This window comes from Schistocerca serialis, chromosome 4 (assembly GCF_023864345.2).
Source record: "Schistocerca serialis cubense isolate TAMUIC-IGC-003099 chromosome 4, iqSchSeri2.2, whole genome shotgun sequence".
NCBI classification, from domain to species: domain Eukaryota; kingdom Metazoa; phylum Arthropoda; class Insecta; order Orthoptera; family Acrididae; genus Schistocerca; species Schistocerca serialis.
Window position 1 is genome coordinate 677,398,787 of NC_064641.1, and position 13,445 is coordinate 677,412,231.

Here is a 13,445-nt window from a genome sequence, read left to right on the forward strand (position 1 = left end):
GATTGAACCACTCGAAAACTCAACATACGTTATAAATAGTCCTCGCCACACACTTCTTCCATTAAAAGATTCGTTTCTGTTGCAGTTTCTCCAAGTTTCTTGTGAAACTCCATGACAGTTTGTTGCTCTATTACTACACTTATCATTTTTCTGACAAAACAAAATAATAGCTCTTACACAAATGAAGACTATGGCCACACTGATATCTACAAGCCCTAGAGATGCCTCATTCAACTGAGACAGCTTCACGCTTCATAACTGTTGGTTATTACTCTACAGTGCAAATTGCAAGTGTACTTACTCTGCTACAGCATTAGTCCCCGTATTTTATAGGCTACCTCATATAATTAATGTTCCTTAGAGGTCGTCTACAAAAAGCGACACATCATGGGTAAGATGATATACTGAGATAAAGCTATTTGGATGAGGGACTGTAATAGTTTTAATTTGCCATCCTTTGAGTATCTAAAGCTCCATTACAATTTCAAAAAACACACAATATTACTTTAATGTCTCTTATAGGGGAAATGGTGACACTTTTAATTTTTTTTGTTGGTGAATCATATATGTTTAACCTACTTTGAACTCTGGTGGTGAGTGATGACATGAAAAACATTCAAATTAGAACACATCATTTCCACTTGGATGTCAACTTAAAGCAGATCTGGCCAATGTTCGCACTCCTGGAGTGCACTCACACTCCTGCTTAGTGCTCTGGCTTCCCCCACCACTGCACTGTACCGAGCAGCTATTAGTAGACCACTATTGCCAAAGGCTGCACAATCTGAAGCTTAGGAAGGCGTGTGTGAGCGAGAGGTGAATACTGCAGCATTCTTTTATAAGCAAGAGTTTATCACACGTGTCTATTTTCAACTTTTTATTTTTCTACCAAAGCAATAAATTTTATTACTTAATTGTATCTAGAACTATGGTTTGTGAGACAGTTAAACACATAGAGTTATACAGATTAAAATTGGTTAAACCCAAACACTGGCATGACTCCATCAGTTTCATAAGAGAAGAAAAAATGTTTGCACTCGTTGTTGAACCAAACACTGAAATAAATTTAGTCGCTTGTCTGTGCAGTCAGGGACATTGCTCATGGGATAACATTTCATAAAAGTCTTATAAATTCGTGGATTGGACAGATAGATTGTTGAGCTGGGTACTCCACTGTATGTCTATCACCTCATGTCAAGTAATGAGGTACATTAGCATTGCAAAGTGAAAATGGTCTGACAAATAAATCGGAATCCCTCTTCCATTGTACAATGTCTTGGAATCTCGTTCAGGAGTAATTATGAAAAATTGCAGTTTCTGAAATTTATTCGATCATGTCTGATTTGTAAATGACTGCCTTGAGTTAAGGAAAATGTTTCATGTCGTGAACTTGAAGCAGATTTTTCCACAGGATTAATTTTTGTTTGATAGTTACAGTCTTGTCCGCCAAGTGTTAAGATTCTCCCATTGCATTAAGACACTTAATGAATTCAAATAATTTGTGGTGTCAACAATAAAAGATTTTGTAACAACTCTTCTTATTTTGAATTTAGTTTTATTCCCTAATGGCCACTTTCAGTTCAGGAAGAATTCACCATTATTCATAAGAAAACAAGTTCATTGTATCGTCTTTGTGGCTGGTGTTGCAATGACAATCCAATAAATATTTTTCCAACTCATAATAGTGCAATGGTATATTAAGCTCTTTGTTTGGCCTTTAAATGATAGAAAAGGTAAGGCAATTCTGATTTGGTATTGGACAAGTGTATAGACGCCATAGTACTTCTAATGCAGTAAGTAATTTAATGTCAATAGTACCATCAGCAAACTACATGGTGTCTGACAGGGGGATTGTCCAGCTCTCGAAGCATCTAGCTGCAGCCTTCGTTATGCTCTTCCTCCTCACCTTTCAGCCCCCCTTGCTGCTGCACTCTAAGCTCTAGGTAGGAGCACGGCTGGAGCACTCATGCTCGCGGAGTGCTGTTTGACGAGGCCTGGTTTAAAGGATAGGTGAAATCTGTAGTACATTGCCTTAATCATATAAGTTTTCTTCATCATTTGCTTGGAACTACAATACTGTAATGGTACTCTGAGACTTTTTTATTAATTGTTGTTGTTGTGTGGTATTATCCTAATTTACTCTCAAAAGACATAAATGTCTACTTAAGTCATCTTATTCGTATGCCCCTCATTCCATCTCTTACTTTTAAAGTTTTGTTCATCAATCAGCTCTCTACTTTGAAGTAACTGGAATAGAGGGAGAAACCAGTGGCAGAATCATTTTTGTGTAACAACACATTATTCATGTGGTATAAATTTTATTTGTTGGTGCATTTCAGTTGATAAATATGTTATTTTTTCGAAAATCTCCCACACTCATAGCTTGTTTGTATATATTCTCGTACACCACGTACACTGGTGGAGATTATTTAATTTGTTTCTAAATTTGTTAGGTCTTTGCTGTGCTTTATACTCTCTGTAGTAGTTCGTTATGGAGTATGTGTCACACACATATATCTTCTTTTTAGTTATGCCCTTTTCCATTTCAGATAGTAATAACTCCTGTTTTGCTTTGTAACTCTGTATATCTTTCTCTAACAAAGCTGTCTAGTTATTCTTTAAGCACACTTTTTTATATGCACATATGTTGAGGATACAGTGTATCTAGAGATCTAAACTGTAGTTTTTTTTATTTTTTTTTTTATATTGAATCTAGTAGAGAGACGAGACAATTCATATGTTGCAAGGAATCATAGTTTCTTTCTTTTAGACTGAAATTATAAATACATCAATGTAATATGCTTCAGCAGCAATTTATTTATTTATTGAATTGCTTTGCCAAACTGTTGTGACTTGATTTTTGCACAGTTCTACATTTTCCCTTTAGAAAAAAATCTAATTTTTATGGAATTGTTAGGTACCATGTGTCCTCATGCAGAATTATGTTCAAATGTTTTCAGTTAATCCGATATGTGAGAAGATGCATCCTGATATTAGGAAATATTTCAGTAATGATGAAACAACATGGACTTACTCCGGATTGTCAGCTACAACTCAAGAACGAATACGAAGGTAAATAGCTACTCTCTTGTTTTTTTTCAATTACTGATATGACCATTGTTTTTATTATAATCATTTAGTTTTCTTTTGCTTTGTTATTTGTAGTTATTGACATTGTGATACAGTCACCAAGGTTTGTTTCTAATGAAATATAATATTGACAGCTAATCACTGAGAACACAATCACATTGTTGTGCATTAATACCATGCATCTGAAAAATTTCAAAGTTTTGTGGTTCCCTGTTTCAGTTTGCATATTGTGAAGCGAAGTTTAACATAGTGACTGTCCTGTCAGTGAATAATGTGTCTTTTTTTATTCTTACTGTAAGTTAAATGTGAGATAGAAATAAAACAATCAGATTTTCATTAATGTAACTGCATCTAAGGGCCAATGGAATATGGCGAGTTTTGAAACATACATATGCCGTTTGTTTTTCTTGCCTCTCCTTGTGTAATCCTCCTCTATAAAAAAATAAGCAGACTTGTTGTTGTGTACTGTACCTTTAGTTTTGATCTTTAAAAATAATGAAATATTTATCAAAACAACCTAGAACAGGATCTCCAGAAATTTAGATGGAGTCAATCTAGGAGAAGTGGTAGTCTTTGTGGAGTCGTTTTCAATAAATGATCAACCACATATTAAAAAATGAATAACTTGAAATTCTGTGTAATGAAATAATTATGTTATTTATGAAGTAAGGGTTCTATGTTTCAAAAATCGAACTGATTATTGTCTCATTTGGAAGTTCGCATCATCTTGACTAATACAGTCATACCTCATTATACAGAAATAAAATACTCCTTCAAAGAACCATCTTAAATATTCAAGAATGGTCATCAATCATGGCCCTCTGAATATGAAATACATATACATTATAGACTGACAATCTGCTTTGGCTGTGACTGGCTAGGTATCAGAGAGAAGAATGGTGAATGATTGGGGATCTTGTAATTATATGTACAAATGAAGGTTCTCTAAGTGATGTAACAGATAGTCTAACTTCTCACCAAATTGCCTGTGGCTCTGCTAAAGAAAATACTAGTTGAAGAGCATTGATATGTGATTTGAGAACATATGCCCAGATTACTCTGATCATTTGGCTAAAACCTCTTGTCACTCAGATGTTTTGTGGTTAACCGGCAGAGCATGAAGGCATTATCAGGTAACTGGCAGATGCACTTTATTTGAAATTGTTGTATTCTTTTCTGTAGATTCTGTTGAAAGATTATGAACAAGTTATGATGACTACAGGAAATATAAAATTTTGATGTAGCTCCTGCCTGTGTGATGATACTGAAGTGACCTTCTAATTCTTTTCCAGCTGTCTCCAGCAAATGATTGCTAAAGTACTTCAGTTTTGTCAGTTTGGATGGGATGGGATGCGATGGGATTTAACACTAAAATGGGACAAAAGGAGTATAAAGGATCAGAATGAATGAAGTAGTAGTAGTAGTAGTAGTAGTAGTAGTAGTAGTAGTAGTAGTCGTGGTGGTGGTGGTGGTGGTGGTGGTGGTGGTGGTGGTGGTGGTGTGTGTGTGTGTGTGTGTGTGTTTTCATGTTCATACCATAACCTGATGCCTTTCCATACAGAATCCAGTTTTAAATTAATTTTTTTTCTATATGTTTATATTGATTTGTCCTAGGTTTGAATTGGAGACCAAGGCAATGCTACAAAGAGACCTGACACGGCAGAGGCACGAGCAAGAGGAACGTGAGAAGGAACGTAGAAGAATCGAAGCAGAATGGCAGCAGGCTAAGCGAGAGCTTGAGGGGGATGACCCACTTGATTCTCTTGCAGACAATCCATCAGGTATGCTGCTGCTGATGATGATGATTCTCCCTCTCTCTCTCTCTCTCTGCTGTCCACATGCACTTATCTTACACCATTGTCCCATCGTGTAGTCCTAACAGCATTGCATTGTTCATGATGACACATTGCTCTTTTCTTTCATTATATGAATTTCTGTGTTCATTGAATTTGTTCTGCAGATGATCTTTATAGATGATCTTTATGTTTCTGCACATCCCTTCAGAATTTGTTTGTTTTAACCCTTCCATGTGTTCTAACGATATTCTCTGTCTGCAGTTCCGATCAATATTGTTTCCGTCATCTCGTGCACTGATGCTTCCTTTTCATTAAACAGAATGAACACTATCGTAAGAAAATTCATCATATATGAATAAAAAATAAGTTTGTTACAGGTTCTGTTATGTACCATCCAAATCGAGAAATTTGTTTTCCCCTACTTAGTTGCCCATTTTTATTTTGTTTTGCTTGTATTTATTCAGTTATCAGCAGTTGTGGTAAGCTATATTCACAGTTGAATATACATGCTCAAATGCAGTCAGTGTGGTGCCAGAGTTCTGAGCACAATCAATATTTACTTTTTTGACACTTTCTTTTTTATCATCATTGGGATAAATTTCTGCGCAATCAGTTCTTTAACTGTGCCAACAGATTATCATAATATAGTAACTTTCTGTGTTAAGAGCAATAATGTAGTGCAAAATAGTTACAAATGACTATTGCTCATAGAAGTGCTCATGAGACTTAGGACTTTCCCCCATAATTATGTGGGTCGAATAATTTTAGAAGTCTCCTGCTGTTTATCTTACTCTGACTTCTCCTTATTATTCAGTTAATATTTTACTTCATTATTGCTCATATGACTCTTGTGATGGTTATTGACTGTTGACTTTCTTATTGTTGTCCACTTATAGCAGCAAATTCATTTACAAATTGACTGCCCTTAATTTATTCTTTATGTTGAATTCAGCCTCTTTATATGTCCTTGGTGTGGCAGTTATGACTCTTCATCTAACATGGTTCCAATAACAGAAAGTAATGTGACGTACTAGTTCTGTTGTGTGTAAATTGTTTAGCTGTTGCACAGTTATCAGTTGGGTGACTGGACATGTTCAAATGCTACAGATGTGATGGTTTGAACCCAGTTTCAATGTGTCATGCCTTTCAGTAGCAAAGATTTTGAAGGTTACGTTATTATTTTATTGGTGGCTGTGTGAAGTGAAATACAAGAACTCTGTGAGTATGTACTTACCACAGTTTGCAGTTTACCAATTATAATCATATTTGAAGCTTTTATATATATCATAATAGTAATGTACTTTTGTGAACCAAAAGAGTAAGGTTGTTTCAGTAAAAGTATTTAGATAATTAATTATTCACAAACAATGAAATTTAAAACATATGCATCCACATCTCCCAATAGTTGTTTCATCAATATCTACAAATGCACGATTACTCAGCAATTCACACTTCAGTGTTTGGCAGAGTGTTGATAGAACCACTTTCAAACTATTTGTCTACCATTTCACTGTCCTGGGAAAAATGAACGCCTAAATCTGTGCAAGCTCTGATTTCTTTTATTCTATTATAATGCTTATTTCTCCCTATGTAAGTTGAAATGTCATGAAATGATCTGAACAATAAAAAAGCCATTGTTGTAATGATTGTCACTGCAATTGGCAAATCATATCCATGAAGTTTTCTCCCCTACTTGACGTTAACACAAAAAGAGCTGTCTTTCTTTGAACTTTTTCAGTTTTTCCCATCAATCCTATTTGGTAAGAATTTAAAATGGTCATTCAGTCTTTGTTTTCCATATTTTATACATAATTGAAAAATACATTGATGTTCTTAACTAATCTTCCGTTCGTTCTTGGTAGAATAACGTTTTAATAAATGAAAAGCACGAGCTTGCTTGCGGTCTACAGTATATTGTAGAACAAACACAAACTAGTGTTTTTCATTTATTATAATTTATGTTCGCAATGTAGATTATTCTGTAATCTTCTGTGTCTGAAAAATCAGCTTTATGATGATGATGATGATGATGATGATGATGATCTGTACATTATAGACAAATCTCAAGATAACTTGTGTTTTCTTTATGCTGTCTGCTGTGGTATATTTTAACTACTTCATCTATTTGCAAGTTTGCCCAGTAGTCAATGTATCAAACTTGATTGCCTTCATATATTCTGTGCTTAGTTATTGTTTTGATTGTATTTTGATACTTCAAATAGTTACTGTTGTTGTCTTGAAGTTCCTCCTCCTTTTAGAGATGACCCTCTTCAGAAAATGGAAGGAAATGAATGAACTTTGAAATACTTTTGGAGGTTTTTGGTGATGATTATTCAGATGATCCTAGTGAGAATGATGACCTGGATTACTGTGTGAATGACTTTTTTATGGTTCTGAAAATGATTCCAGAGATAGTGACATATTAGAACTGTAAAGAAGCAGTGTTTTCAAGTGATTCTGACAATAATGATGATAGTGTTTTTGTTCTTGTGAGTGATCCATTTTGTCATAATGGTAACCATTTTGAGACTGCCAAAATCTCACATGGGTACTGACTATGGCACTGCCTGAGTGAGACCTGTGCACCATCTTGAATGTATTCAATGACCAACAAAAATGACATCTAAATCAGGGATTTTTTTTATTAAAATAATTGCTATGTCAGCTTATGTTTGCAAAAGACAGATTTCAAATCTGAAATTGGCACTCTTATTTTTATATAGGTGGAAATTATGAATACTGATGCATGTTTGGAAAAACAGCAGGTAAACATGGTAATCATACTGAATTATTAATTTATTTACTTTTTTATTGGTTAAGATGATGATCTATATTTTTTAGATATCACAAACAAAATTAAAAAGAGTGATACCTCAGTGCAATCTACAACAAGTCAGATACACAAAGCATCACCAGCAGCTGCATTTTTAACCAACACAATAATGCATCAGCAAGCACTTCATGGAGCCCTCACAGCAGAAAGGAATAATGGCAAGGAGACAGGCTCTACAGTTCCTTCAAATAAAAGTACAACTGATCTTCACCATAAAATGCTCAGTAATGACACCTCACACAAACCAGAAGCTTCTGGGTCTCACAGCAGGAAACTGAATGAAAGGTAATTATTTTTCATCTCTTCTGCAACTTTGTGTGTTAAACTTTACTGTCCATAGTGTGATGGACTTGAAATAATATGTTTGTTATATGTTTCACCCAAGACATTACATTAAAATACTTGCATTTCTACTGAGGAGTGATTTCTGGACCCTCCACAGCTTTGGTTTAGATTTAAAAAATTGCATTGGTTAGCAAAATTCAAAATAAATTATAATTCTTTTTTCATAGACTGAGTGGTTGTCATATCTCACACCATTATTTTTATTGGAGTCAGGTTTTTCTGTTATTGAGATGTACTGTTTCATACTAATGATGGGACAGTTGACTCTTTTTTAACAACTGTTGGGTCATTCAGTTGTTTCTTCATGCAGTCAGTTTTTCAGTTGAACGAAAGAACCAAATGAAACTGCAGCCATGTTAGCTAAAATTAATGTTTTCACTCATTCACTAGGTTAATGTGGTTTCAGTCAATACAAGACAACTGATGTCTGTCATTTGTGACCATTACACAAGTGTTCTTACTCACTGACGGGGTTTGAGTGGTTTCATTCAGTGTGAGACAACTAACTGACCCAAGTCTGTCGGTTGCAGATGTCATACGAGTGTTTTCACTCAGTCTCTGGGTTTAAGTGATATTATTTATGTAATTTTTTGGCCTTTTCAGTTATACATGAACCATAAGTAGGATTGTTAGTTTTTTTAGGGACAGGTAAAGTATCTCGTTTCAAGAAAACATGAATAAAATGTATATTTTTAAAGATAAAGTATTTTCAAAATGTGGCCATTTACTTAGTTAAATATGAATTTTCGTATTTGTGGCATTAGATATCAATTATTGGTTGTTTTTAAAAGTTTAATATCTGGTGCTACACTGTAAATTTATGTGAACATTAATGAAAAAACACTTTTTAACACTTTTTGTCGAGTTGGTTTCTTGTCTGTTTATTCAGTATAAATTTTGCAGTTGATTTTAAACTAACTTCTGGTTAAGATGGACACCTGAAACTTTCAACATAGCTCAGAACTGGATGACATTGCAATTTTTTCATTTTCTTTTCTGGTATGTGGCATATAGTACTTGGTGTACCAATCTTACTTCCCCGTTTTTCTTGTCCATGTCGCAAATGTTTCACAGTTAAGAATAATTGCTGCTAAAGCTTCTGTGTGAGTTCAACTCTCTCTAATTTTTATATTTTCAGGCTTTTCACAAGACATACCATATTGGGAAGCAATATATTGGTTGTCTCTGTTGAAGAGATACTGAAATAAACCTGAAATTTATTACATATTGCTGTCGTAATCTCATAGAAATTTTTGACATCAATTGAAAAATTTGAAACAAGAGACTAAAAAGCAGAAAATAACTGTTTAAAAACTTTTAAATACAACATGTTTTAAAAATGGACTAAAAAGTATTAAATAATACCTCGTAGCCGCATAAAGATTCCTAATGCCACACAGGTAGTCTTAATAATGATGACAATAATTGTCCAATTGAAAATGGAAAAGGTGGGGCGTATGAAGTAGATAATAGTAAGGATTGTAGATAGTAACTGTTGTTGAGAAAAATCAGAGAGCAGTTCATTTCATTTGAAGTGCTATAAAATTGTTAGTGACTTAGGTGAACTGTCCATGCATCCCATGTTTTTGTTTCAGGAGTATCTGTATATTGCATTAAGGGACTAAGAAAAGTTGTTTAATATATTTTAGTCAATTATAAAAATGTATTGCATTAAGAAGTTTTTACTTAAATAATTATTTTTAATTTAAATTTATTGAACCTCTGTCTGTCTCTTTCCACCAGTTATCACCCAACATAGATAATTCTTTTTTGGTAAATGCTGAAGTGACGTGATCATAATCCAGAAATGATACAATATTTTTTATTGGTGACTTCATCAGTTCCATTTTGAGCATATAATGCTATTTGTGGAAGTATTTTTTTCCAAACAATATTTGTCATCATTTGTTAATTTCCCTTGAATTTCTTTGCTAGTATCATAATATGAACCATCCTTGTACGAGGCGTGTTTTTTAAGTAAGTACCGTTTTGAAATTTAGAAAAGACATGCTAAGATATCTCAATAATTTTATTTTTACATGAAAGCCTGTACCTTAATCTACGCACTGACGCCATTAAAGTCTGATTCTTCCTTGTTTACGTTGTGTACTGAGTGTTTAAGATGCCTCCGATAGTCGTGAGCCCCACTGACTGTGAATTACGGGCTGTTATAAGATTTCTTAGTGCTAAAGGCCTAAAAGCAATTGATAATCTTCGTGAGATCTGTGCAGTTTACAGAGAAAACATTATTTGTGATAGAATGGTAAGAAAGTGGGTGAGAGCATTTAAAGATGGCCGCACCAATGTGCATGATGAACAGCGGAGTGGGCGTCCTTTGGTCGTTAATGAAAGTTTGGTGCAGGAAGTGGACAATAAGGTGAGAGAAAACTGACGCTTTACGATTTCTTCCTTGCTGGATGACTATCCTAATGTTTCTCATAGTGTTTTCTTTCCTAATGTTTCTCGTAGTGTTTTCTTTCCTAATGTTTCTCGTAGTGTTTTCTTTCCTAATGTTTCTCATAGTGTTTTGTAAGGCATTGTGACCGAGCACTTGAATTACCAAAAATTGTGCACACGTTAGGTACTGAAAATGTTGACGGATGTGCACAAAACCAAACGTTTAGACAGTGCATCGACTTTCCTTCAGCGGTACCACAACAATGGTGATGATTTCTTAAGCCAAATTGTTACGGGTAATGAAACATGGGTGACCTATGTCACCAGAATCAAAGCAGCAGTCCATGGAAGTTGAACAAGGGCATAGTTTTGCTGCTGCAAGTCAATGCCCGTCCGCATGTGGCAATTCAGACCAAAAATCTCATCACATATTTTTAGTGGGAAACTCTAGATCATCCTCCGTACAGCCCCGATCTTGCGCCCAGTGACTACCATCTGTTCCTGCACTTGAAGAAACACCTGGGTGGTCAGCGTCTTCAAGACGATGACGAAGTCAAAAGAGTGGTGATGCAGTGGTTAACAAGTCAGGCGGCAGACTTCTGTGAGGAGGGTATTCAAAAACTGGTACAACATTATGACAAGTGCCTCAATATTGATGGAAATTAGGTAGAAAAGTAGATTAAGGTACAGGCTTTTATGTAAAAATAAAATTATTGAGATATCTTATCACGTCTTTTTTTAATTTCAAAATTGTACTTGTTAAAAAAAAAAAACACGCCTCATATATCACAGTGGATTTATCTTGACAATCACGTCTTACTCAGGTATATGGTTTCTTCCATTCATATATACATATATTTATGTAATAATCAAACAATGGAAAATCCAGGATGGAATGTAACAATACCAGAGAAGGAAACTTGCTACTCACCATACAGCAGAGATGCTGAGTCGCGATAGGCACAACAAAAAGAATCACACAATTGTAGCTTTTGGCCATAAAGGCCTTTGTCAGCAGTAGACACACTGTTTTCAGTTCTCTGAGGCTGCAGACGTGTGTGCAAGTTGTGTTTGCGTGTGTGTGTGTGTGTGTGTGTGTGTGTGTGTGTGTGTGTGTCTGTGTGTGTGTGTGTGTGTGTGTGTGTGTGTGTGTGCGCGCGTGTCTGTGTGTGTGTGTGTGTGTGTGTGCGTCTACTGCTGACAAAGGCCTTTATGGCTGAAAGCTACAATTGTGCGATTCTTTTTGTTGTGCCTATTGCAACTCATCATCTCCGCTGTATGGTGAGTAGCAACTTTTGTTCTCTGGTATTGTTGTATTTATGTAATAGTTAAGGCTCACCTGTTTTCATCAGGCTTTTAATACATGAGAATCATTTGCAATATTATTCGTTTCCATTTAAGCAGTACAAACGAACAAAATACACATATAAATTTCAAACTCTACAGCATCTTAAAACACAATAAATTTGACATGCAAACAAAGGTTACCTCAGAGGTAGTCAAAATGGTTAACCAGCTCAGCATTCGCCTAGATGAGCATGAAGAAAATGCGTAAAAAACTACACTCAGGCTGGCTGGCTCAAACGATTTGAAGTGACGGGGTATCAAACCGAGATGGCTCTCATCTTCGCAAGCCTGCCACATGGCAGACACACACACTTTTGAAATAATATCTTAAAATTACTCAGCTGTATTACATTATAACATCTTTTACCCATGTCCGAATAAGCTGTGAGCATACTAGCATGATGTTACTATGAGCACAGATAAATTTCAATTAATTAGCATGGGGGAAAGTTATAATTTTGCAAATTGGGTTTCCCTGAATTGTTCTTGGCTCTGAAGGCATCAAGAGGTTTACTGGAGGAATTTTTATACAATTATCTGGGGAAATTAGATTGATGGAAGTAAATAGATCGTAATAAACCTTAGTTAAAATTCATTAAATGAGGACTGGTCCATAAGCAGTTTCTTCATTTTAGTTATTAAAAACCCAGAGGCAAGAATGCTTAGATCCTCGTAAACACACATAGGATCTTTACAGTTTTGATCACATATATTTCAGAAACAGGAATAGTTAGAAAGGTGTTACTTATCGGTTGGTCACCCCCAGCAGATGGTACAATGTGCGGAATAGTTGGTACAGACCAGGTACCACACCCAGGTCATGCAGAGCCCCATTACATTGTTTTCTTTGGCCAGGATCTGCAGAAACTGTAAGCTTGCATCAGAGTAGCAACAGCACACGCTAACGAGAACACGCTAGGCCGGACATGGAACTGAAATATTGTCTAGATATCCCATGTGCTACAGATTGCACAAACATTGAAGGTGACCACCATCCCCCCTTCCCCTTTTTTGTGACAGTTGCAATTTTTCTAGCACTTTTTTCTGAAGTTACGCAGGACACTTGTTAGTTCCATATTTAACAGTTGAGGAACCATTCACCCCATATTAGATGTTAGTTTCAGCTGTGTTATTATGCTGCTACTGGAAGGGTATTTTTCCAAATAAGTAAAGTATGAAGCTACGACAAAACACAGTTTATTATAAAAACTATGAAAGCAATGATAGTGAGTAGAGTGAATCATTATGAAACTTGAGTTGAGGGTTTTCATATGATGTTGAAGAATACAGGCATGCTGAAGAAAATTTACAGCACTGATAAATACTGTATATCTGCTCGCCTTGTAAATTAGTTTATTTATTGAAACAAATTAAAGTGGCAGTTTGCATTTATTACATTTAATTAAGACATTTTTGCAATATCAAAATTTTTAATACGTCCTGAAGTTCGATCATTAAAATATGGTCACCTTAACACAATGAACTCTGTTAAGTGGATACCAGAACCTTAGGTGTGTATCAACATCATGCCACAAATTGCACATTTCTACCTCTCCCTATTTCTGAAATATATATGATCGAAATTACAAAGATAATTTTGGAACGACCTGTATTTTTCATACTTCTCTATTGAAACA

The 13,445-nt window shown here is 35.2% G+C and overlaps 1 protein-coding gene across 1 annotated transcript in view; it reads left to right on the forward strand.

Annotated features, from left to right (window-relative positions):
* Positions 1 to 13,445, forward strand: part of LOC126474680 (uncharacterized) — a 642,581-nt gene that overhangs the window by 587,379 nt on the left and 41,757 nt on the right. The window contains exons 27-29 of the mRNA XM_050102159.1: positions 2,961 to 3,072; positions 4,705 to 4,871; positions 7,728 to 8,004. Coding sequence (XP_049958116.1) covers positions 2,961 to 3,072; positions 4,705 to 4,871; positions 7,728 to 8,004 — 556 coding nt within the window. The remainder of the gene's footprint in view (positions 1 to 2,960; positions 3,073 to 4,704; positions 4,872 to 7,727; positions 8,005 to 13,445) is intronic.